Source organism: Lethenteron reissneri, chromosome 35 (assembly GCF_015708825.2).
Source record: "Lethenteron reissneri isolate LAM-NWPU_2019-01 chromosome 35, ASM1570882v1, whole genome shotgun sequence".
NCBI lineage: Eukaryota > Metazoa > Chordata > Hyperoartia > Petromyzontiformes > Petromyzontidae > Lethenteron > Lethenteron reissneri.
The window spans coordinates 8,268,934-8,295,610 of NC_083813.1; the positions used below are offsets into that span (position 1 = coordinate 8,268,934).

A 26,677-nucleotide genomic window follows, 5' to 3' on the forward strand; every position below is an offset into this window, starting at 1 on the left:
TAAAGCCAGTAATGCCAAGGACCAGAAATCTTGAGCTTAACAGCATAAGGGGCATATGGAGGTGGCTCTCTTTGCGTTAAGCATGAGCTTGCTGCTGACCAGTATTTACTTTAAATGGTGACGTAAGTAACATTCACCCGGTATGCATTTTGTTGGGGGTGGTGGAATCTTTTCCAAGTGGGTGGGAAGCCTTGATGTTGACGTGAAGATGACAGTACAGCATTGCACTTTGCCCTTTGCGCAGTGTGCCATGCCAATGTTGGCACACTTAAGCTGTACGAAGCTGCAGATCACTAGATAGCAGGCACGTTCACTATGAATTCCTTTCCACCCTGTATTACCAACTGCATTGCATGTATTCTACACACCTTTTAACGAAACAATGTTAGATCTCCATGTCCATATGTGTGCATTACTCTGTATACGATGCACATTAATGGTATTAACATAAACATAGTTGTTTATAAGCAGAGAACAGTCGAGGCAATGCAAGTTAGATTTAAAATGTCATTTTGCATTACATTGCAAAGGTGGATGTGCAACTGCTCATTGGAAATCATGGTACATAGATACAATGTTTAACAACCATTATAGCTAGGCTATTTGTCCATGGAAGAATTATCATAGTTTATATTGTCACATGAAAACTGTCATCTGATGAGTCAGCTCAATATGTAAAATCCATGTGGTATATTATTAAGTCAAGTTGTCATTTTGCTGTTCCATTAAGCCATTTAAAAATATACCATCTTACTTGAATATAATTCTAATGCCAATGTTCCAAAGTGTACTGTGAGTATGAAATGTTTTTTTTTCTCGTGGCTCTGGGGGTGTGACCTGTCCTTCTCCACCTTTTTCCTCACAGCAGCGTCACGCCCCGTGCAAGCCGGGGCGTGACGAGTGAGGAATGTAAACTGCTGGTGCGCAATCATCTGACGATGCACATCTCGTGGGATTTTCAAGCAAATGTCATGTTGCCCGTAGGAGTTAGACAGAAGAGAGAACAGGTTAAGTACCACAGACATTTTCAAATATGTAATCCAAAAGTGATCATTAAATGATTAAAATGTTTTTTTATTAGGCACATTTTTAATTTAATTTCCTGCATTACAATCTTAAAGTTTATTTAAATCTACATTTTTACAATATTTATAACCAGCAGCTTGAAGAACGTGATTACTAAACAATTTTCAATTGAATTGCCATTGAAATGTGTAATCTTAAGAAGCATTGTTAATATTCACCTTCATTGTTCCTTAATAATCACAATTGTTTAGCCATGTCAAGGGGGTGGTGATTGGCAGAAGGGAAATTACCGAGTCAGCAGTTTTATGCCCCAAGCGGCTTGGAGCCCATCTGAGTCTTGGAGGCAACAGCAACTAATTTTGACCAAGTGCTTGGCAGGAAAAAGTTTCGCCCATTTTAACAATTTAAACATATTCAAGCCTTCAGGTGCGGATGTTACTGTATTGGCCGAAAATGTCTCATCAGTGTGTAAATACACAAACTTGTAGAATGTGCATAATTAAATACGAAACTACTTAAATTAAGTGCTGTGATAGGCTCACAAATAATCTTAAAATAGACTACTCGAATCGTCATCTCAGTCATCGAGAGATGCTGTGATTTGCTGACCGTGGGTAAGTGACTTGAGTGTCGGTGAATGCAGGTGGCACTCGGGTGTCATTTACAGCTTGCTGTTAATGAGGCTGGGAGTCTGCGTGGGGAATCCGCCGCTGAAGGTGGCGTTGAGCACGTCTTCCAGCGTGCGCGCCAGCACCACGTCCAGCTGGTCACGCACGACGCGCGACACCTCCTCCAGGTCCTTCTCGTTGCGCCGTGGCAGCACCACACGCTTGAGCCCCGCGCGGTGGGCCGCCAACACCTTCTCTTTGATGCCACCCACCTGCGATCCATGCACGCACGAGCAGCACCATTAAGTGTCACGTGGGAAAATGTGGAACAGCAATCGGCATTGAAAAGAGATTACTGGTCTACTCAATAGCCAGGCATGGCTGTGGAATGTGGACATTAAACAGAGGATGAAAAAGGATTGTAGCTTTCGGAAATGAAAGCTTTCGATTTCAAGGACATCATACAAAGACCACGTTTAAAACCAGGACGTTTGGCCAGAATAAATGTAAATGGTCAAAACTGAGAAATTATAATAGACACACAAGGCGGCCTATATATATGTGTAAAGAGGATGAGCGTTGATGGGCTAGCACTGCAAGGATCAGTCAATGGCTCACGAGGACATGGCACATCAACTCAGCAAATGACATCAAGGAATTGACCAAAAGCGACGCTAAGACAGCAAGAGACTTGGAACAGATGTTCCCCTATTGGTTTGCAAAGACCAATGGACCAAAGTAGAGCAACACTGGAAGCAAATGTGTGGTGGCAGCGGTGACGTCACATGCAGGTGGGTGTCGCACCGGCAGCACGAGGCCACGCAGGGTGATCTCCCCGGTGATGGCCGTGTCTGAGCGGGCAGTGCGCCCGCTGAGGAGCGAGGCGAGGCACACGGCTATAGCGGCGCCGGCCGACGGGCCGTCCTTGGTGACGGCACCCGCTGGGAAGTGCAGGTGAACATCCCAGCCGTCGAGCGGGTCGGCCCCTCCGGACGCTGAGCGTACGCACGCACGCGAGAAAGACGCTCGTGTTGTGGATAACTCGGATTTTGCGTCAACCATTCTACACAACAAAGACTAATTTCCTGGCAGCGATTTCAGCCGCATCATCTCTACAGAACAAAAAGGCTCAGTCCCTTTTACACGCACCTTTACATCATCCGCACCTAGTTTACACAACAAAGGCTCATTCCTAACAGCGCGCTTCAGCCGCACCGAACCTCACAAAAATAATATTCAGGGCCTACCTTGGCTCCTCCCACCCTCAACCAGTAAATATAAAGATACGGTTTTCTTGGAATTTCTCTTACTTGATACAGCTATCGAGCTGTGACTGTTCCACCTGAAGACGGAAGCTTGTGTTGCCTCCGAAACGTCGTGATTTTTTTTACTTTTATTAATTTTAATTTTTTACCTACGTGACTTTACCGAAAAAACCTAATAATATGTCTAATGTGAGTTTGGTAGTTTTGTAATATTACCGAGTAGCTTTTCACAGTTGAGCTGCATCGTTCTGACGTATTTTTGGGGTTTGCCGCGTGTTTAACAACTAGAAAATGCATCGGAGAGCTACTTACGTATTGTTAATAAAAAAACACTTTGACATGAACGGCCAAGTCTGTCATGGCACCCGAGTGAAGTGACTTCCAGACAGTATAATGTAAATACCGTGACTTTATGCTTGCACTACTTCAGACTGTTTGACCATGACTTAAAAAAAAATTCCCCTTCAATAACGAAGCTTCAAACTTATTTAGGTCATACCAGGACACAACCTAGATACACAGCTCCAAGAGAACAGCCTTTTTTCATTTGCATCTTGAACAAAATTGCAATCTTAATCGGAAAGTATAAATGCAAACTTAAGCACACAAAAAATGCAATACTACAAATAAATGACCAATTTATTCTCTATTTAAACATAGGTGGCATCAAAAGCTTTGACAATGATATCTTGAACAAACGGATGAACACAACATGCTACCGCACACTCATAACCAAGGGCGGCACTGTATAGGAGTGTTGTTTTTTTCCAGTACCGCTGACGAGGCCGTACGTGCGGGCGTTACTGCGGAGCCAGCTGATGGCCAGGTGAGCGGACTCCTTCATCACCTGTGGGTCGGTGGCGGGGAGGGGGTGGGGGAGAGGCGAAAGTGAACCAGGCTTGACTGAATTCACCCCAACTGCCAGCTCCCTGGGTAAGTAAACACAAGCTGGAAATACACCACTGCAGGAACAAAAAAATCCTTATAAGCGAAAAACGTATACATAAAATTCTTATTTATTACCTCGCCCAGCTGGCCGGTCAGCGTGAGCTGCCCATCTCCCTCTGCCCGCGTCGCCTCCACAAACATGATCTCCCCACCCACGGGGGTCCACGCAAGCCCGATGGCCACCCCGGGCTGACTCAAGCGCTCCGACACCTGCGATATCATTTTTCACAACACAATGCAATTGTTCAAAATGTGACGATTATGCTATCGGTTTTCCCATCACTTTTGTGATTGTGTTTCACAATTTTGTTCCACTTCATGATTGTGCTTTGCTGCATTTCCAGTACGAAGATTGCGCAAAAAACTTAAAGTGCAGTTCACTCACAAATATACTATAGGTCTTAATATCATTCTAGTTATACAATCTGTAATGCTTATGATGGACATGCTTTCAGATACTCAATAAATAATTGCATAGTTAAATTAACAATGGAAATTATTAAAGAAACTACCATGCCATCAATTACTCTTTACATTTTTTGCAATGCCCTAATTTAATAGGTAACGGCTATTTCGGACTTTCATTATTGTACTTATTTAATATATGATCAGGAAATAAAATATCAAGCACTTTTATACGAGCCACAATTATCACAATATAACTATCAGAACGTATGATAAAGTTAGTGTAGACCTCATCATATATCGTATCGCCATATTGCCACAACCCTAGCGACAGTGCTACTGATGATACAGGCATCGCACATCTCCCAGGGCATCTGCATTATCTGCTCACCTCCATCTCATAGGCAGGTGGCCCGAGGATGTCTTTGAGGGCTTGAGCGTCGATGACAATGGGCATTTCCGGGGGGTCGCAAAGGTCAATTGGACGATGCTGTATCTTCTCCTGACTCTCTGCGGATCCAAGGTCATCCTGCAGGTCGGCTTCTATACACGGCAGACACAATGCCAAATACAGAGGCCATCGTGATGGAGAGGCTGATGTAAATGATAATGTTCTACAAGGGCTAGTCTATGCATATTAAGATAACAATTTGAAAGCCAACAGTATAGTTTGGCCACCCAAACATTACAGCCTAGAAGTTGATTGGTTTTATTCATAGGACAGGTCAACCTTCGGTCATAAATCGCTGTACGCCCTATGCTTAATACTTACACATACAATCACCACCATCCATAATGTCCCTTGGAGTAAGATTCTCAAGCCACTAAATAGGTAGTAATGAATAGAGAAATGAAAGGCAAGCGTGGTGGGGGAGTGTTTAGTGCACGACCAACCCAATATTCTTCATATGGCACATGTCGATATAGAGCAACAACTATAATCTAGGATTGAAGCTTTCGTGACTGCAGAAATTATACTCATTGGTTTTTTATGGTAAAGTCACGTATGTTTCACCCCATTTCCACCTAATGATTTTGCATTCGAAACGTCGTGATTTTATTTTATTTATTAAATTTTTATTTTATTTCTACATACGTGACTTTACCGAAAAAACTAGCAACAACTATACTTTTACATTGTGTTTGAGCCAGATAATTGCATCAGGAGTAGTGGAGACTTATCGCTGTGATGCCTCCTTCGTATGTTGTGGTAGGGGAAATGATTCCTTATACGTTCCATTGTCTCTTCTGGGCAACCACAGTCGCACAACGGAGAGTTTTTAACGTTCCATTTTTCGCATCAAGTATCTGCATCTGCCATGAACCCAGTGAGCTGAGTCCAATTCCTGGCCACAACGAACATAAATGGCAAGTGATATCTCGACTGGTCTTGAGGACTGTCACCATCCCACACTGACGAGTATGGTTAATATCCAAACACTGCCTCGGGATGCCTTCCTCCTGCAGTGGATTGACAAATGACGATCAATTAGAACGTAAAGGAATAGAAATGGGGTAAAGTGTGGGTACCACGTTAAAAACTTCCAGATGTTATTGTGTCAAGTTATTTCACCCTGTTAATTTGTCATTGGCTCTTAGGCATTTCCAAAGCACCCTTCTCCATGTTTAAAAACTACGTAGTCCGTGTGGAGGAATGCAGAGTGAAATAACTGCCTCAATAAGTGGCACTCAGAGGTGTAAAGGGCACGTATTTTCATTAAATACACAGCACACTTTCGCAGGCACTATGAATGACAGTTCTAACCCAAGTCTAGAAAAAAATCCTCCATGTAGACGATGCCGGTGTGTGTTGTTGAGGTTGAAAACTTACCTTTCAAAAAGCTTGTACAACACTTAGAATAGGCAAACAATGACATCACGATACACGAGCTCTTCTATGCGTTCGTTTACTTTCTACTCTAGTGTATGCATTGTTTTTGGTTGTGCTTGGAGTATCTTCTTGGTTCTTTCAGTAAAGTCACGTGTGTATCTGTGCGATGAGCACGGTCACGTTGGTCAAACCAATTCGAACTCTCTGTAAGTGATTATAAACTCGTCAAGAGTGGGTGAAGGCTGAAAATAAATACGAGGAATAATACAAACACGTAACATACTTGTTCAGTACTCTACTAAATGGCAGGTGTTTATCTCAGCCTTCCTCCATCCTGTCCATTATGTTTTATTTTTATTATTTTATTATTTCCCTCCTACGTGACTTTACCGAAAGAACCAAGAAGATGAATCCCTGCAGTCACGAAAGCTTTAAATCGAAAAATGCTTGGAGTATGTTTGTGGTTCTATGTTTACATGCGCTACCGGTGTATTGCTGCATTTATTTGTACTTTTTACATCTGTTGCCACTTCAGAACTTAGACTCGTGTAAGGCGCGCGACATCAAGTCACGTGATGATTTGAGTGGGCACTGTTTGTACTTGCGTGATCTTGACCTGACTCATGCGACCCTGCGTTTTCAGACTTGGGCCTCCGGCTCTCGGCCACCTTGACGGCCACGGCACGGCACACGGCCGCCACCTTGCGCTCGAGTGAGCGCACGCCGGCCTCGCGCGTGTATCTGTGCGAAGCGAACGGTCACGTTGGTCAAACCGATTCGAGCACTCTGTAAGTGATGATAAACTCGTCAAAGAGTGGGTGAAGGCTGAAAATAAATAAGAGGAATAATACAAACATGTAACATACTTCATTGGTACCTCATTTGCTAGTAAAAAATATGATAATTGTTTTTTTGCCCTTTTATCTGGCCACAAAACTGACATCTTTTTTTACGAGGAGTCATGTTTGCATAGACCACAATACCTGCAGTCATAATGCAAACAAAAAACACAACTCTGATAATGTATGCAATGCCCTTGAAGTTGAAGGTGTGGACCAATCAACTTCAAGGACAGTGCATACATGACCGAATCGCCCAGAATCCCACTCAATCTCGGAAGATCTTGGAAGCTAAGCAGTGTCGAGCCTGGATCATGCTTGGATGGGTAACCACCACGTACGCCAGGTTGTCATAGGCTGCTGTTGCAGGAGGAACTTTAGCTAAATCCATTGTTTTACTGTACTTTTATGTGCTCACGTTTACGCTTTCCACCTTCACCAACAACCCGCATTGACCAGCGTGGTCAAATGACCTTCATGACCCACACGGTATGGAGAGGGCTCTTATCCAGCAGTGGATTAACAAAATGGCTGAATGTTACCCTCATGCTCATGGCATAAATAAGACGACAGATGAGCTGAAACAAATAAGAAAACAAGACAATTTTTTTAATAGATTTTTGTTTACTGATTAATGTGCCTGATTTATGACAATCTATAAAATTGCTGGGGAGGAGGGGTGGTGGCATTAATCATCACACACCTAATTGTATCCTGGCGCATGCCAATATGTTCAGGAACTAAATGGTAATGTCGAAGGCTGTTCACCACGAGAGGACTTCAGGGGAGAGTTCGTGCAGTTGAAGAAGTGCAGACTACCGTGGTTTATATTTCGATTTAAAGCTTCTTTCGTGACTGCAGGGATTCATCTTCTTGGTTCTTTCGGTAAAGTCACGTAGAAGGGAAATAATAAAATAATAAAAATAAAACATAATAAAATAATTCTCACGACGTTTCGGCCACAACGCAAGCAGCCGTCCTCAGGTGAAGACCAGGTCTGTCGGGGAGACAGCTGTGTGATGATTAATGCCTCCCCGACAGACCTGGTCTTCACCTGAGGACGGCTGCTTGCGTTGTGGCCGAAACGTCGTGAGAATTATTTTATTATGTTTTATTTTTATTATTTTATTATTTCCCTTCTACGTGACTTTACAGTGGTTTACTAACCAGCCCCCATAGTTTTGGATGCCTGGCCACAGTCATGCTGTAGCTTGTCTTTAACTTTCCATTCATCAAAAGGTGCCCTTCAGCCTGTTGATGTTCATAGACAGTTGATGGTACACCAATGTCATCGAGAAACATCTAATGTTCACCATTCTCATGACTGCAAACTGGGCAATCACCTGCTGACGATGAGGGCAACGGAGTCTGAAGGAATGCTCAGCTGGGCCTCTGTGAGCCCGTGCTGCTCCAGCTGTTTTGGCACCAGGTGGCGGCAAGCGATCTCCACCTTCTCCTCCTGAGTGTAGCCTGGCGGCCGTACACAGTCGCTCACATGTTTCAGGCAAGGCACAAGCCATGAAGTGTGAATGCTTAATTGGCCGCGTGCATTATCAACAACTAAAGCAGCACCTTTTGGTGGTGGTCTCTATACAATATTAGAGCCAGGCCAGAAGCGCTCTAAATACACACACGTGCACGTGTGTATGTGTATGCAAAACCCTCAAGCTACTGCCCAAGGCTATTTCGCTGACAGCCTTGATGGCGCTTGTCTTTCATCTGGTTTTTGCAGTCAAGTGTTGGTGGACCATGTACGGATATGGAAAATTTCCAAACCTGCTTGGCTGCAAGTTGGTGACCAGGAATCAGTGAGGCTTTCGTAAATAAAAGGCCTTGTATTTTTATGAAAATGTAAAAACTTCACATTTACCGTAGTCACGATTGTAATGTAATTTTAACCATCCCAGAAGTAATTTCAGTCTAATTGTTCGGAGGCGTTCTTCACTTTGTGTAAATAAACAGCTTTCCCTTGGGACTGAGCCATGCTGCCACCAATGATGCTTCTTCTGTTGTCTTTCATGATAAAGACCTCCGATACTGAGATCAGGACAAGGCATCAGATATGTCATCTCTCCTGATATAATTGTGTCACGTGACTCTCGCCTCCCATAACAACATGGCTGCCCCCTGCTGCATGGGGTTAAGTATAACAGATGATATGTCTACATACAGTTGCCTAAACAGCGACTCAAAAGGATATTTCAAGATTGTTTTGTCATTAGCTATGTTCTACACACTTGTGGATGAAGACCTCTCCACGTGATGCCACAATCCATCTCGCTCTTGCACCTGAGCTAATCTCATCACTCCATCTCTTGGGCGTGTTCCCTACCACCAAAACATCACCAGTCTGCTCCATCAGCTTTGATCTCTTCTACGGATGAGTACTGCCCAAAATTACCTTCATTGAGTCCATTTCATTTATCTCGTGTGATTATTCCCTGATCCACGTGTCTCTTTCTAGCTCAATTGAATTCCACGATTGCAACTTTGTGCTTCTTTGCACTCTTGTTTCATTTAATCTCTCAATTGTCCAAGTTATTTAATGATTTTTATCCCGATAGCCCTTCAATATTTATCCTACGTATACATACCCTAACGTGTTTGCTTGTTGTGTCTCTCCAACAGTGATTTTGCTGACAACAAAAGGAAATGATTGTTTCATATACGAGATTAACCCTAGCAAGCAATTCATATCACACACATAATGGAGCAGTTAATAGTTTTAAGATATTCTTTGCAATATATATTTTTTTATGACAGCATTACTTTGTAGGTAGCAAAGCTGTGAAGAAAAGTATACACCACCTCACCTCCCAAAAGTCCCATTGAGAACTTGATCAAACCTAAATGTCTTTTCATGAGTTACCACGTATAGGGGAAGGGCCTTGGGTAAGTTCATGTTTATTGCGAGCCTAACCTGACACCTGGATGATCTCCATGCGGTCAAGCAGGGCTGGTGGGATGCTTGCTGTCGAATTTGCCGTGGCAATGAATAGCACCTGGCAGAGGTCGAAGGGTACGTTGAGGTAGTGGTCTGTGAAGGTGCTGTTCTGCTCAGGATCCAGAACCTGGGTGTTGATGAGGATGGGTGGGAGGCAAAATGTCGACATTTTAATAAAATACGACTTGAAATTTTCATACCGATAAACCATTAAATGGATGGCACTTGACATTCAACAAGATCAATTGACTGTAATCATAACTCTGGGTGGATGAACGACATGATTGCCTGCCTGCATGCATATAGATTGTGCCTAAGCATGTGTGCGTTGCATGTATTTGCTGCGGTTGAAATGCTCTAAGTTCGGAGACATGATATGTGGTAGATAAGCTCGTGGATGGCATACCTGCCAGTGATGGCATGAGACCATTAGTATAGAGTGGTAAAGGATGTATTTAACAAGGAACTGTAAACTCCGTTTTATCCTTGCTGTGGGAATGATGGATGTTTTGTTAAGTAGTGATTATTACACTCGTGAAATGCATAAACATTGACAATATCCCAGTGGAAGTGTGAGACATGTTGATTATGGGACACTTGAGAGGTTTGGTGTGTTCTATACAAGTTTGCATGGTGTGTTGCATATAGATTTGTGCATGTGTTTTTTTCGCACGTATGTTTGCATGCTGTGTTGTAAGATTGTGTCGTGTGTTGTGTTTCCACCGGTGGATGAAGCAGACATAACAAGGGGAACTCTCAGCGGAAGGTTGCCAAGATGGCAGGGCGTGGAAGGGCGGTGCAGCTCCTTCGATAAACAAAACATTTTCCATCGAGCATCCATGTACTTGTTTAAATAATGTTCACGGCTTGCGTGTTCCCTCTGCGTCCCCGCTAATGTGTACCATCAAGCGGCTGAAGGTCACCAATCCCCCTGTATTCTCCCCCCCACTGCTGCGTGTGTGTGCGCGCGTGCCTCGAGTAGCGCTGCGGCCGGATCTCCCTGTATCCCCTTGCCCAGCTTGTCAACCTCGTCGAGCAGGAAAACCGGGTTGCGCACTCCCACCGCCTTCATCCCGCTGATCACGCGCCCCGGCATGCTCCCCACATACGTCCGCCTGCATGCGCCCACAGCAGACAGCACACGTGCACCCGGTGAATGGGATTTCATCTACTCGGTGTATTTTGTTCAACTCTTTTTCAAATAAGGTTGGAAGCGTTTATGCATGAGCTCTGCATGTTATTCCCTCCCATCTCTAGGCGGGAGAGTACAATAACTTTTATACAGTTGCTAACGAGATCCTAAATCATGTAAAACACATTGTGTACATTTAAAGAGCCACCACATATCCACAACCTTAAAAAGCTTTGTATATGAATAAATAAATTAGGAAAAACCATCCATACGCAGCACACATCATGTAACGCTTCTGTATATAGGTTTGTCTTCGGAAGTATTTAGCAATATGGAAACCGACAGGTCGCAGCAAAAGTAATTGGCATGTTTTTCAAAGATATTTTTTTGCCCTGGATTGTGTCAGCAAATTAGCTTCATACTACAGGTTTGTTCATATCAGATCCTCTTCATGAGAGCCATCATGCGCAACCGTTACACGAAAGGCGGACAGAGCTTTTGCAACCTTAGCCGAAAAGCGCAAAAATAAAAAATATCGGTGCAATATGGACTCGATCAAATTCCGTGCCTGTGCCCGCGGATGTCGGACTGGTCGCAGATGCCCCCGAGCGAGATGCGGTGGAACTCCCGTCCGAGCGTTCGCGCGATGGAGCGCCCCACGCTCGTCTTGCCCACGCCGGGCGGCCCCACGAAGCACAGGATGGGGCCACGCAGGCCGGGCCGCAGTTGGCGCACGGCCAGGTACTCGAGCACGCGCTGCTTGAGCCGCTCCAGTCCGTAGTGGTCGTTGTCGAGGAGGACCCGAGCCGCCGCCAGGTCCAGGCGGTCTGGTAGAAACGGTGGATATGGCATCAGCGGTTGTGATCTCGTTTATGTACGTGCGTATGTATGAACCGCCTTCACACCGAATGTAGCCCACCGCACTAATAGGAGGTGTGGGGGTGCACTAATCGTTTATGGCCTTCCTGCGGTACTGTGGAGAAAAGAAACCAGCCAGCATACTCTTTGGTTCTTTCGGTAAAGTTATGTAGATGAAAAAGATAAATAATAAAATGAAAATAACTAAATTAAATCACGATGTTTCGGAGGCAGCACAAGCTTCCGTCATCAGGTGGAAACAGCCACAACAAAATTTTTTTTAATTTTTTTCATTTTTCATGTACGTGACTTTACCTAAAGAACCAAAGAGTATGGATCCTTGCAGTCACCAAAACTTCAAATCTAGAATAGACCAGCCAGCCTTTGAGGATTGGAATAATTGCTTGTGAGCTCCAATTGGGATACATATCTATGTATGTTGACATCTGTTCGCCCCTTACGTAGCCAACCCTCCTAATCGGTTGTGCAAGGTATGTAGTGGCATATGGATATTGTGGATTACACCCATAGAATGGATTCTGTAGATTACACACGCCACATCGAGTTGTGTGTAAAAATGTATTATGATTTGTGCAAATTGAATGCTGTTATCTATACGTTACTGAAGGAATTTTAAAAAACTTAGACAGAAAAAACAAGAACATATAAATGAAACAGTAAAAATGTAACAAAATAATTGACTGTTGAACTCAATTATGACGAAGTATAACATATTATTGGTTCTTTTGGTAAAGTCACGTAGAGAGAAAATAAATAAAAAATAATAAAATAAATAATTTTCTAAACATAAAAGCAAAAAACACACAACACAAGCGGTCTTCATCAGGCAGAGAGAAAAGAGGGCAAGCCTCCAAATGCAACTGCTTATAAGGGTTTCCAAAGTGAGTAGGCAGGGGACGAGATTTGGGGGGGGGAGAGCTTGTGCAGCGTAAACAGCATGGGCGGGGCAGCCAGTCAGACAATGGGGGGGAGGAAGGGGTAGAGATAGGGGTAGAGAGAGAGGGGGTAGAGATAGGGGTAGAGAGAGTGGGGGTAGAGATAGGGGTAGAGAGAGAGGGGGTAGAGATAGGGGGAGAGAGTGGGGGTAGAGATAGGGGTAGAGAGAGAGGGGGTAGAGATAGGGGGAGAGAGGGGGGGTAGAGATAGGGGGAGAGAGTGGGGGTAGAGATAGGGGGCGAGAGAGAGGGGGTAGAGATAGGGGGAGAGAGTGGGGGTAGAGAGTGGGGGAGAGAGTGGGGGTAGAGAGTGGGGGTAGAGATAGGGGGAGAGAGTGGGGGTAGAGATAGGGGGAGAGAGTGGGGGTAGAGATAGGGGGAGAGAGGGGGGGGTAGAGTAGACAATGGGGAGTTGGGAGGACTGTGCATACACAGCATGGGCGGGGAGACAGTGGGGGGGGGGACAAGGGGGGTAGAGATAGGGGGAGGGAGGGCGGTAGAGATAGAGGTGGAGCTGAAGGCGAGGGCGCAAAGTATAACAATTCATCATAAATACCAAACGAGCTCGACTTTTACCAACTACATCGGTTTGTGATAAGCAATTAACTTTAGTTGGGGTCAATGTCTATTCAATGCGAACACGGTGCCCGTAAAAGGCGGTGAGTAAAGTCGGATTAAATTTCGATTTAAAGCTTTCGTGACTGCAGGGATTCATCTTCTTGGTTCTTTCGGTAAAGTCACGTAGAAGGGAAATAATAAAACAATAAAAATAAAACATAATAAATAATAATAAAAATAAAACATAATAAAATACAATTCTCACGACGTTTCGGGCCACAACGCAAGCAGCCGTCCTCAGGTGAAGAACAGGTCTGTCGGAAAGACAGCGTCTGAATTTGCACGAATCATAATACATTTTGCACACAATGAGCTCATTCAGATGAAAGAACCAAGAAGATAAAGTAGGATTCTGACTTATCTTCATGGATAATTCAGATTTGTTTCTTCTTTTGCATCGGTTTACTTTTCTCGAGAATTCCAGGTTTATCAGCTGGGGGTCGGTGAGGCCGTGGTAGCACTGACCGGTCGTGCACTTGCTCCAGGGCAACTCCACCATGAGCTCCAGGTAGTTCCGAGTGAGGGCAAATTCTGGCATCGTCTGTGGCATCTTTCTTAGTCTGTGGAGATGGAACGGAGGGATCTCTCGGTGCTATGCATTGGCAGAGGTCATGGAAACAGAGGGAGCAACGATTGATGACCTTTATCTAGAAAGGGAGCGGTGGTGGCACAGTGGTTAACGCACTACGCTATGAACCTGGTAACCCGAATTCCATACTCGGTCATGGCTAATATCAGATCCGAGTGATATCTAAATAAGTCCTGCTACCCCATTCACCCACCAGCAGTGACCAGCAAGTATGGTCAAACAAACCTCCATGGATACGGTTAAGGGAAGACCTTTATTCAGCAGTGGATCTACAAATGGCTGTAAATAATTACTCCGTGGCAAATGAGACGAGAAGGTTATTTTTCAGCTGAGACCAGAATTACTCTTTGGTTCTTAACGAAAGAACCTTAGAGTGTAAAGCAACTGTTATTACTGGTATCCTGATGTTTTAAGTGTAAGTTCACTGAAGCAACAAATGTAGCGCTTACATTGTAGATATATACCAATGCTTGTCCGACAATGCTCTACGCAAGTATGAGATTTTGTCAATGTAAAAATAACATTTAGAGACTTTCAGAAAGGGGCTTGGTAGTATGTGATGTTGTCACTGTAGTGCCATTAAAAGTATGCGTGCAACGGTGCATCGATTCAATTAATACATTTGATCCTTATGCTCGCAAAATAATACAATTATACATGGTGTGGATTCATTGCGTATTTATGCAAATGATATACAAACGTATTCCTGTGTTACATTTAAGCTAAAGTAGTGAACAAAACTATACAACCGAAACATAAGCGGAAACAAATGAGCTGGTAAAATTTGGCTCAATTCATACATTTTATCCTTATGCTCGCAAAATAATACAATTTCCATGTGTGGATTCATTGCGTATTTATGCAAATTATATATAAATGTATTCCTGTGCTACATGTAAGCTAAAGTACTGAACAAAACTATACAACCGAAACATAAGAGGAAACAAACGAGCCGGTAAAATTTGACACTAAAGAATACATTCATGAATCGAATTGCGACTATTCATCTAATTACCAGAGGGGTAAACCACTAAGTGGCTCTTAAAAATCGTGGCGGTCGCACTGTAGTGAACTCACCAGAATGCACAAGTCAAGTTGAGTTTTTTTCCCCTTTTAACTCAACTTCAAACTTATTTTAAAAGACCGTGAACACACAAGCCAGGCGTGCGCGTGTTCTCTAGGAAAAATAAGATCTTACTCTTAGTTCTTTCGGTAAAGTCACGTAGGTAAAAAATGAAATCAAAATTAATAATAAAAAAATCACGACGTTTCGGAGGCAATACATGCTTCCGTCTTCAGGTGAAACTGTCACAGCAATTTTGATTTTTTACCTACGTGACTTTACCGAAAGAACTAAGAGTATGAATCCTTGCAGTCACGAAAGCTTCAAATCTAGAAGAGATAATATCTATTTGGGTTGGATGCTGCTTCAGTGTGACCCCCACCCGGGCACCTTTTGATTTCCTTGGCGCAAACTCGGAGGGCGACGTCGGTCATGCCGCAGCTCCGCACCTTCCTCTCAAGAGATGCGATGTCGTCTTCCTCCTCGTCCCCATCCTCCCCGCTCAGGTCCAGGAGGGCCTTCCTGCCACCCAGCGCTGCTGCACCCTCGCGCCGCACCAGCCTCCCCGGCAGCACCTAGCGCCAGGGCAAGAACACGAGAATGGCGATTCAACGTTTTGGATATTTTCTTTATTTCCACTCCCCCCCCCCTTTTTCCCACCAGTTTTATTCCATTCGTATTGCTGGCTTCATTTCATGAGACCAAGTGTCCATTTGGAAACTATCACAAAGCAGCTTCAAAATCGCGTTGGGACAGCCCATACAGCCTTACCCAAGCTTGCATTTGATTTTGATAAACCTGCAAAAATTTATGTATATACAAGTGAAATTTGTACTTCCATGTGATATATATTGACTTGCCTAGCTTTTTCCATCTTAATCTTGTGGCCTTCCTTGTATTTTTTTTAGGTATCTCGCTCAGCCACCCCTACTGGACAACTGTGAAAAACCGCTTCATAGCTCATCAGATTTCTCCATTATAAATTAAGATTCTGATAAGATGAGAGCTATTTTTTTAAAGATAAGTCTTTCTTGAAGGAAGTGGTGTCAGGTAGCAGGCATTGCCTTGTTGTCCAGGAGGGAGGAGTCACTCCTCCTCGCCTTGTTGATGAGTTTGACACCCTCAATCTGTCGAACCAGCAGAGGGATGGTCCGGCGGAACCGCTCCTCCAGTTCCACCGCCTCCAGCACCTGATGAACGACACCACCCACGCAACTCTCAACACAATGGTTCTCAAAATAAAAATGAGCAGGCATGAACTATGGTACATCACGATTGCATACTGTTAGTGTGCAGTCATTGGTGACCAGGCCAAGGCAATCCAGTGATTTCAGGTGCTCATGAATGAGACAAGTACAATGAGACCTGGCCAAATCTCATCAGATCTCAGAAGCTAAGCAGGTTAGCGCCTGGAGAGTGCTTGGATGACCGACCACAATGCATTATAGGCTTCTGCAGGGCTATACTGTAGGTAGCCTAAGGCCGTATATAAAATCCATTGTTGTACGGTGCTCTAACATCTAAATCCCGCTTCACTAAGCTGCACTGAGCATACACGTGAAGCATAGTCAAGTAACTCCTATGGCCCACATGGTGTGGGGAGACACCAGTGAAATATCAAATTACTGTATATGTACACATGAATCTAACACACACACTGTCGGGCGTAAATCTTGACTTAAAGCTTTCGTGACTGCATGAATACATATTCTATTGGTCTTTCGGTAAAGCCACGTAGATAGAAAAATAAAAATAATATCACGACGTTTCGATCGCAACACGAGCAATCGACTTCACCTGAAGACGATTGCTTCAGGTGAAGAGGATTGCTTGTGTTGCGATCTAAACGTCGTGATATTATTTTTATTTTTCTATCTACGTGGCTTCACCGAAAGACCCATAGAAAACTGTAGGGTGTGTTAAACTTGCCAATCTCAACTCAACTGCACAGCAATGTTGCACTGACAGTGTGCAGATTTTCATCAATCTGGATTCATATTCACACACCTTACTTTCATCGTACATGCAGTGAGAAACATTCTGCGATCCCTTCTTCAGTCATTCAATCTCCCGGCATACCCATTTAGCTTTCAATTAATACAAGACCCCTCACATTTGTAATGGATAGGAAAGTGAAAACAAATCAATTGCACATTCTTCTCATGTCAGAGCACAGGCAGGATGTGTATTAACTAAGGAACATGGTGGCCAAGGGAGCCTAGTAATGCACTGCGGGGTTGAGAGGCACGCTTTTTTCCATTCACCGCCTTAGTTTTGCAGTTCCCCCGTATTGCACATAAATGTAATGTTTTCCCCGTTTTAAGTAAATTATGTTTCTCATGATATATCGTGCACCAAAGAATTGATTATTTACGATTTATGCAAATCATGCACAAGTTGTCCATTCAGAGAACGCTTATCGACGACACTAATGTTGGCGAGCAGAAATCATTACAAGCATTGCTAAGCAACCTACAAATGCACCTAGCCTGGCACAAGCGCCCTGGTGACACCACCTCCACTTTAGTGTCGAATGGCGACCGTGGCTGCGCGTCTCGTCACCTGCAGCTTCTCAGCGCGGGACGTGCGCACGATGGAGGCCACGATGTCGGGGAGGTCCTCAGAGGGCAGGCTGTCCAGCAGACGGCGCAGCTGAGCCACCACAGGCACAGACATGTCCAGCATTCCTGCCAGCTGGTTCACGTGCAAAAGGACGGGGGGGGTGGGGGGGGATTATGGAGTTTTAGCCAGGACAATGTCACATTCATTTGGGTGGCCATGTTACCCAGGGGCAGAACCGCTTCTTATTTCCAACTAGTTTTAGGTATATTATACATTTTATGGTTAAACGGCAGTGACTATTAAAGTATACTCCAGCCTATAAAATATATGGAGACCATTGCAATAACTATGATCAATCAGACTTATTAAGTCCTACATTGCTTCCCACTATAAACATTAGGACTCGTCCCCGAGGTAAGGAGTTCATACATTGTGTGTCAGATAAAATCTTTGTAATAACTTCCGAAGGGCTCTTAACTCCTTGGAATGGACTAATTTCCATGGAAACTTCAGCCTCATCTCACTATCGTGGCTGCGATGGCAGTTGCCGTCTGTCGCAATGGATGTATGATGAATGGCATTCAATCACCACTCTTTGCCTTGTCTAAGCGCGCAATGTTGTGGACAATGGAATTATCTCATTAAATCACTCATATTGCAGCACATCTCTGGAACAACACAATCGACTCCATCACTACATTCAAGTCACAACTCAAAAAATCATAAAATGCAGGCAATACAACTGTATAGAATTGCTTCTTTTTATGTTCATGTGTGAAATGATGTGATGGCACTATGGGTGGCAGATTTGTGCCAAAGATAAATTGACTTGACTCATCTGTTGTTTTGATAAGCAGGTGGCAGTGAGGTGGTAGTCACTAAGCTGTTTGTTCCCAACATTGAATGCTGTTGCCCACTCTCCAGGTGACAAAAAAACCTTGCATTTTTTAAAGGAAATTTTTGGTTCTGGAGTTATCAGCAGCACGACATATTTTTTTTGATAAATAGGAATGAGCAGTGGAGTACAGTGGTTGGTGAATTGAACTATGAAGCCGGCAACCTAAGATTGATTCCTAGCCGCGGCTAACATTAGTGGCGAGTGATATCCACCCCGGTACTGTTCCTTCCCCTAACGATCACCAACCTCCACTGACCAGCGTGGTAAGGTATGGTCAAACAACCCCAACAGCCTGCATGGCATGTGGTGGCCCCTCATCCTGTAGGGAATTGACACCTTGCATATTTCTCAGAACATGGCGTACTCTCTCCCTCAATTGTCTGGATTTGCATCATAAACAGCTGTAAAAGAAGGGCAATGTACAAGGATCGGGTCCTCCCACAGTGCCTAACAGTTGCTACCTTGCGCGCGTGCTTGTAGAACGTCTCCGTTAGTTCCGTCAGCTCAGCGCTGCTCTCCGAAGTCTCGCGGCCATCACCGCCGGCTCCAGGCTGCCCGTTCTCGAGGTCGGGACCGGGCCCCAGGCGGTCGAGCTGCTGCACGTCGGCGAGGATGTAGGGGTGCTGGCGGCGCACAGCGAGCACACGGAAGCGGCACAGGCCCGTGACGAGCAGGGTGTAGTGCGGGCGCGGCCAGTTGCTGCCCGTCACCTGCACCACTACGGCGGCAGTGCCCACCCTGCGGTGGGAGACCAGACGGATACAGTAGTAGTTTTTTACCCTTTAAACTGGTACAAAACTGACACCTTTATACAAGGCATCATGTTTGCAATAACCACAAGTAGTCAAAATGCAAAAAAGAAACAACTCTGATAATGATATGCACTGTCCTTGAAGTTGATTGGTCCAAACCCGAGACAGCTTTCCTTAGAGCCTAGTCTCCATTGGTGTTGGACCAGGTACGCCTTTTGGTGTCATCTGGTCCAACACCAATGGAGACTAGGCTCTAAGTTACACTTTCATATACACACGCATGTACAGCCATTGTCAATCCACTGCCAGACAAGCGCCTTCCCCACACTTTGCAGGGTTGTACAAGTTATGTGACTATACTTCAGGACACTGGTCAGCGGGGGCTGAAGGCGGCGAGCGTGATCAAAGAAGTACGGTGGAGCAACGCACTTAGCTGAACTGTCCTCTGCGGCACCCAGCGTAGCCCAGTAGCAGCCGGATGACACGTTTTATATATGTGGTCTACGCAGCCATGCACTATCCCAGCTAAAACGTGCTTCTGATATCTGACGAGAACGGCCGCATTCAAGGCGATTTGGTGACGGGCAACATATACATATACACTTACATTCACAATACAGTCACACACAAACTAGTCACGTAAACAGGAACTCGTGCACACATGTACACATTCAATACACATCAAGAAAATATTTCCCATACATAATTGACTCCTGGCGCAAGTGTTGTTAGAGCACATATTAAGCCAACTCCACGTCCGCCCACCTTTGTCTTCCCAACGCTGATGTTTACTCACCCCACCAGACCATTATTTAAAGCCGAGATGACCAAGGGAAGGCCCAGGACAAGCTTCGATACCACTTTCCACTGACGTCACTATGTAACACAATTTTCGTTCCTGGGTAGTAAGTGTTATTTCGTAATTGCTTATGCCTAAAAAGTATAGAAAATGGCTATTATTCCCCATAAACTTAGATTTTGTGACCAGGACAGTAATATTTTTAAATATACTTATTTTCAATGAGAAAACGGGGGATTTTGTGTCTTTTCGTTCACGGAAAGTCAGAAAAAAAGTACATGAATCAAAATTAACATCTATTTATGCTAAAGTCATGCAAAAAGGACTACAAATGATTTAGAAGCGAGTAGTTTTTCGAGATTTTACGGTTATACTGTAAATCACTTTCATGAATCAGCCCCCTTCCATCATGTTCTCGTGATACTGTCCTTGGTAGCGGCATTCAAAGTCCAGTTTATCCTGGTGGAAGCGCTCGCCTTGCTCCTCCGAGTACGCTCCCATGTTCTCCTTAAATTTATCAAGATGAGCATCAAGGATGTTGACTTTGAGGGACATCCTACAGCTCATTGTGCCGTAGTTCTTCACCAGAGTCTCAACCAGCTCCACATAGTTTTCGACCTTGTGATTGCCCAGGAAGCCACGAACCACTGCGACAAAGCTGTCCCAAGCCACTTTCTCCTTACTAGTGAGCTTCTTGGGGAATTCATTGCACTCCAGGATCTTTTTTATCTGTGGTCCGACGAAGACACCGGCTTTGACCTTTGCCTCAGACAGCTTGGGGAAGAAGTCTTGAAGGTACTTGAAGGCTGCCGACTCCTTATCTACAGCTCTGACAAATTGTTTCATAAGGCCCAATTTGATGTGCAGCACCTTCTGGGGGTCCACCAGTGGCTCCCACTTGACGTTGTTCCTCCCTACAGAGAACTCTGTCCGCTGTGGCCATACCAGCCTGTGGTAGTGCGCCTTGATGTCCCTGCTGTCCCAAAGGCAAAGATAGCAGGGAAACTTGGTAAAACCGCCTTGGAGACCCATCAGGAATGCCACCATTTTGAAGTCTCCGATGACCTCCCAGCCGTACTTATAATACTTCAAGGCGTCCATCAAGATCTTGATGTTGTAATCCTCTTCAAGGTGCACCGAGTGAGCCAGGGGAAGAGACGGGTACTTGTTACCATTATGGAGCAGCACGGCTTTGAGGCTCCTGGGTGAGCTGTCAATGAAGAAGCGCCACTCATTCTGGTTACAGGCGATTCCGATTGCCTTGAACAGACTGGTCACATTGTGGCAGAAGCAGAGCCCATCTTGATGGGTGAAGAAACTGCAAAAAGGTTGGTGACGCTTCCTCTGATCTGCGCCTTGCACACTTTCATCCAACAAGTTCCACTGCTTGAGCCTAGACGTCAAAAGCTCGGCATTGGATTTGGCGAGACCAACATATCCGATCAAGTCGTTAAGGTCTTTTGGTTGGGGTAGTATGGGTTTCTCTCCTCAGCTCCACCTCTGATATTGTCATGTGGATCTACAACGTCTTCCTTGCTCTCTGACTTGCTGCTCTCTTCTAAAGATGGCTGCTCTCTCTCCGGAGGAGTGGGTTACGGGGAGCTCATGGCAGTGTGGCACCGGGGCGATGATGGAAGGTCCAAATATGTGATGGCAGGTGCATTCTTGCCAGTCCGACGTTTGGAAGGGTCCACCATGCAGAAGTATCAGTTGCTTGAGTGGTCAGTGGGTTCCCGCCAAATTATTGGATCGCGAACTTCATGGCTCTCTTTTCCCCTCTGTAACATTCTACAAAAATACATTTATTTCACCCATGACTAATGTGTAAGAGATTCTCACAACATTTTTCATGTATATATTTTTTCAAGAACATTGAAAATTGTTAAACATTTTTAAATGAAAAACTTTTAAAATTAAATAAAATGTTAACAAATTTCAATTTCATAACATACAATTCCGAGCAACAATTGTCCATCTTACCTTCCAGAGTTTTTATGCATTGCTCGCAGGTGAAATGAGGTGCCCAGGGTTTGTCTTGATCCCTGACAGGCATGCTGAAATATGCCTTGTCGGCCTCACACATCTTAGCAGATGCTTCCACAGAGTACTTTTTCGCTCTAGTCTTGATAAATTGGCCGCAGATATAGCAAAATGCGTCTGCCGGATGCTTGCAGCCTCTTGATGCCATCTCAGAAAAATGCAGATATGTAGACAGAGGCAGCTGGAACTAAACTGAACTTGTGGGCTTAAGGCACCTCTATTTATACTATTTATATTGCTGGAAAGTTCTAGAATGTTCTAGAAGTTACTCCAAGTTTACTCAGCACTGAATCTATCTGAAATGTTCTGGAAAATAGGTACATTTCAAAATATCACTGTCCTGGTCACAAAAGCCAAGTTTGTGGGGAATAATAGCCATTTTCTGTACTTTCGAGGCATAAGCAATTAGGAAATAACACTTACTTCCCAGGAACAAAAAAATCATTACACAGTGCATTCACCATTGCCGGGAAATTAAACTTAAGTCGCGACAAAAAACACTGCACCAACAACAAACTCCCCTTTATCACTGCCATGTTGATGATCAGTTTAACACGTGGGAGGCTTTCACGACCAATATCATCCATAATAGAGGTTTTTGGGTTAGATCGCATAAATATATAAATGTATCGTTAAAACCTGCCACCACCCGCCTGATGAAGCTAGTTTTAATTACTGACGAAACGTCGTACTCAGTTTGTAAATGTTGTGGCTTGGCTCTCCAACACGCCGGTGTGCTGTACTAGTGACGAATTGGCACGTTCTGTTTTAGTGACAACCCTTGCTGGTTGGCTGTGTCGGATGGTGGCGGGTTTTAATGACGCATTTATATATTTACACAATCTAACCCAAAAACCTCCATTATGGCATCTTAATGATTTTGTTATATTGTTGTAAGCGAATACAGCATTGACTTTTGCTGTGCAAATTTGGAATAAAGGAAATCGTGTAATCACGCAAGTGAGTGGCAATGTAACCAAATACGAGTCAAAGGTTTACATCAGAACACGGTGGCCCACATGGACTTTGCACTTCAGACGTTGACCTCCCTCTGCATGCGCAAAGCTGTCCTGTACAATGGTTCAGACCCCACTCCATGATAGGGGTTTCCCTGTCGTCCCCCCCCCCCCCCCCACAATTTCATTTTTCATTCTGCCTATTCATCATTCTGCCCATTCCAGAGCACCCGATCGAACAACTCAATATTAATGTATTTCTCTACAGCATGGAGATTTCACAGCACCTAACCCAGGGGGGTTGGCAAACCTGCGGTCTCTTTAAGGACTGCTTGTTGACGTTATTTATTAAGGACCGTCTCGTATCCACGAGCATTGCGGCTCTTGAAATATATTACCGAATTCGAAAACGATGGCTCTTCTTGTTATGTTGGTTGCGGTCTCCTGACCCAACTCCCAATCTCAACATCAGACCTGAACCCAACTAAAGCCCTGGTCCCCAATCACAACATTAACTTCAGCAGTTGTTCTTGCTGTGGTTGTCCCACCTGATGACGATTGCTTGTGTTGCGATGTAAACGTCGTGATCTATTACTTTTCTACCTACGTGACTTTACCGAAATAACCAAAGAGTATGGATTCCTGCTTCAAATCCATTCACACCAATTCAAATGCGTCCATCGATCCCCCTGCCAGTCATTGAATCAAGTTCCACTGCGCAGCAGACGAGTTGGAAAGTTCACGAACTACTAACCACCCGATTGACCTCCGCTGCAACTCTCATTTCGTCCTCCATCCATTCATCCTCTTCTACCCAACCTCCTCTCGTCACCCTCACCGCTCGTCCAGACCCTGCACGTCCTCGTCGTCGTCCGCAGGCTCTGCCGCGTGGGGCAGGACCCCGATCACCGTGCTCCGGAGCGAGGCGCCGCGCAGCAGCCGTGCCCGCACCATCCCCATGTTGCGGGCCGAGCCGACCCCGAGTCGGGCGCTGGCCCCCGGCAGCAGCACCGTGTCGGCGGAGAGCAGCAGCGGCAGCCGCTCTGGGATGCGCAGTCCTCCTCCATCCTTGTCCATGGCGGCACGTTGCTTCTAAAAAGACAATCAAGTTCAAGTTCATTTTCGTGGTTCTTTCGGTAAAGTCACGTAGAAGGGAAATAATAAAGTAATATAAACTAAAAATGCTCACGACGTTTCGGCTGCAACACAAGCAATCATTATCAGGTGTGAAATCCACAGAAATACATTTTCAAGTAAAAATAAAATAATAAAAATATAAAATAAAAATTCTCTCGTTTCGGCTGCAACACAAGCAATCATCATCAGGTGTGAAATCCACAGCAAGAAATATTTGAGAATTAAAAAAATATATATTTATATATATTTTTTATTTGACATTTTCTTTCTGTGGATTTCACAGCTGATGATGATTGCTTGTGTTGCAGTCGAAACGTCGTGAGAATTTTTATTGTTTTATATTTATATTATTTTATTTCCCTTCTACGTGACTTTACCGAAAGAACCAATAATATGAATCCCTGCAGTCACAAAAGCTTTATTAGGTATAGCCCTGTGGGCCATTCGGCTCTTGAATCGGGTGCAACCGCAACAAACAAAAAACAAAAACATGAACAAGAAAACATCTTAACGTGAATATGTGACTATGTGCAAACAGAAAATCCAAGTAAAGACAGCAAAATATTGCAGAAAAAGCACCGTACACCAACGCTGCGTGCACAAATCCCAGTGGGATGCAAGTCAAACAACAACAACCACAAGACAACTTAGATTAAGGCCATCAGTCTAACTCTGTACTACAACAAACAAACATGGCTAAACCAATAAACTTTTCGAAATCACCAAAATAAAGCCATGAAAGCAATGAAACAGCTCTTGAATCGGGTGCAACCGCAACAAACAAAACATGAACAAGAAAAAATCTTAAAGTCACTATGTGACCAAGTGCAAACAAAAAATCCAAGTAAAGACAGCAAAATATTGCAGAAAAAACACCGTACACCAATGCTGTGTGCACAAATCCCAGTGGGATGCAAGTCAAACAACAACAACAACAACCACAAGACAACTTAGATTAAGGCCATCAGTCTAACTCCGTACTACAAGAAACAAACATGGCTAAACCAATTAACTTTTCGAAATCACCAAAATAAAGCCATGAAAGCAATGAAACAGCTCTTGAATCGGGTGCAACCGCAACAAACAAAAACATGAACAAGAAAACATCTTAAAGTCACTATGTGACCAAGTGCAAACAAAAAATCCAAGTAAAGACCGCAAAATATTGCAGAAAAAACACCGTACACCAACGCTGTGTGCACAAATCCCAGTGGGATGCAAGTCAAACAACAACAACAACAACCACAAGACAACTTAGATTAAGGCCATCAGTCTAACTCCGTACTACAAGAAACAAACATGGCAAACCCAATACACTTTTCGCAATCACCAAAATAAAGCCACGAAAGCAATGAAACAGCCCCTCGGTGTGAAGCAGCAGCAGCAGTGGAGACGTAGTACCAAGAGGCAGTACTCGTGTTGACGTCTCTGGGTTGTTGTGTGGCTTTAAACGAGAAGGCGGAACGTGGTGTGAGGTTCGGTTTTGTCACTTCGTCTTTGAGCTCACGGTCGAGATGAGGACGGAGCGGCCATGCTGGGTAGGGAAGGGGAGGTCACAACCCCAATTGGGTGTAGGAGGGAGTCAAGCGGACAATACGACTTTTAAACAGTATACAGTAATGTTGTATCCCTCCACACAAACACACTTATATTTCAGTGGAGGGGCATAGATATCGCCCGATTAATAACTTTGTGACTTATATGGGCATCTTTTTAAAAAAAATGTATAGCTCATCTGATACCTCCAGCATAACATATTCTAATATTCTCCAAGACGCTGAATGTGTCGTCGTGTACTACGTGGTGTAGCTGGCGACGTTTCGGGAGACGGCCCTTGAAGAGCAGGACACGTTGCGAGCGCGCGAGCCCTCACGCAAGATGTCCGCCATCGACGTCACGTCCCGGTGACGACGGGCGGGGGGGGGCGTTCCCCCGTCGCTACGCGGCTTCCCATTGGTCGGCAAAATTGTCGAATCAGATTGCGGTTGAGCTATGACGTCACGAACACCGCCCCCCCCCACTTCCCCCCACCTCTGTACCCCCTCTACCCCCCCACGCCCTCCATACGGAAGCCATCGCAGCCAAACGCGTTTCGTAAAGAGACGGTCCACGTGCGTTCAGCCACAGTCAAGAGTTCTTAAGTAACTACAAGTATTACGATTGTAGCCCTTTGTTTATAAATCACAATACACGCCCTGCATATTGTTGTGAATAGCGTACACATTTTGCGCGAATTTTAGCTGTTAGTAGTGTTGGTTTTTTTAACAAGACAGTAAAAACTATAAACGTATGTTGTGTGTTAACCTAGTTAACATCATCTAGATTTAGTAAACATACCAATGCGAGTAAGTCCGAACGTCAATGCTTTCCGGGAAGTGATCGATTTTTCTCCTGCACGCGCATTGGGGAAGCGTCCATAGGTGGAGTCCTCATGGATGGGGGAGGTGGGAG

General features: G+C 44.5%; 1 protein-coding gene across 1 annotated transcript; it reads right to left on the reverse strand.

Annotated features, from left to right (window-relative positions):
* Nucleotides 1–1,053: 1,053 nt before the first annotated feature.
* LONP2 (lon peptidase 2, peroxisomal) lies at nucleotides 1,054–25,753 on the reverse strand. Its single transcript, XM_061565716.1, has 17 exons — nucleotides 25,628–25,753; nucleotides 23,928–24,181; nucleotides 19,004–19,280; nucleotides 17,645–17,776; nucleotides 16,147–16,272; nucleotides 15,473–15,657; nucleotides 13,896–13,990; nucleotides 11,567–11,825; nucleotides 10,840–10,981; nucleotides 9,843–9,993; nucleotides 8,266–8,392; nucleotides 6,685–6,824; nucleotides 4,644–4,795; nucleotides 3,923–4,057; nucleotides 3,674–3,746; nucleotides 2,439–2,629; nucleotides 1,054–1,906 (listed from the first exon to the last, which is right to left on the reverse strand). Exons 2-17 carry the CDS (start codon nucleotides 24,164–24,166, stop codon nucleotides 1,688–1,690), a joined length of 2,643 nt encoding a protein of 880 aa, XP_061421700.1. The 5' UTR covers nucleotides 24,167–24,181; nucleotides 25,628–25,753; the 3' UTR covers nucleotides 1,054–1,687.
* Nucleotides 25,754–26,677: the final 924 nt, after the last annotated feature.

Excerpts from the sequence above, each read along its gene's own strand:
- LONP2 (XM_061565716.1), bottom strand. The coding sequence starts at position 24,166 with ATGGACAAGGATGGAGGAGGACTGCGCATCCCAGAGCGGCTGCCGCTG. Across the intron at positions 11,826-13,895 it reads CTGGAGCAAGTGCACGACCG|ACCGCCTGGACCTGGCGGCG; the intron begins GTCAGTGCTACC and ends CGTTTCTACCAG. Across the intron at positions 6,825-8,265 it reads GTTGCCCTCATCGTCAGCAG|ATACACGCGCGAGGCCGGCG; the intron begins GTGATTGCCCAG and ends CGCTTCGCACAG.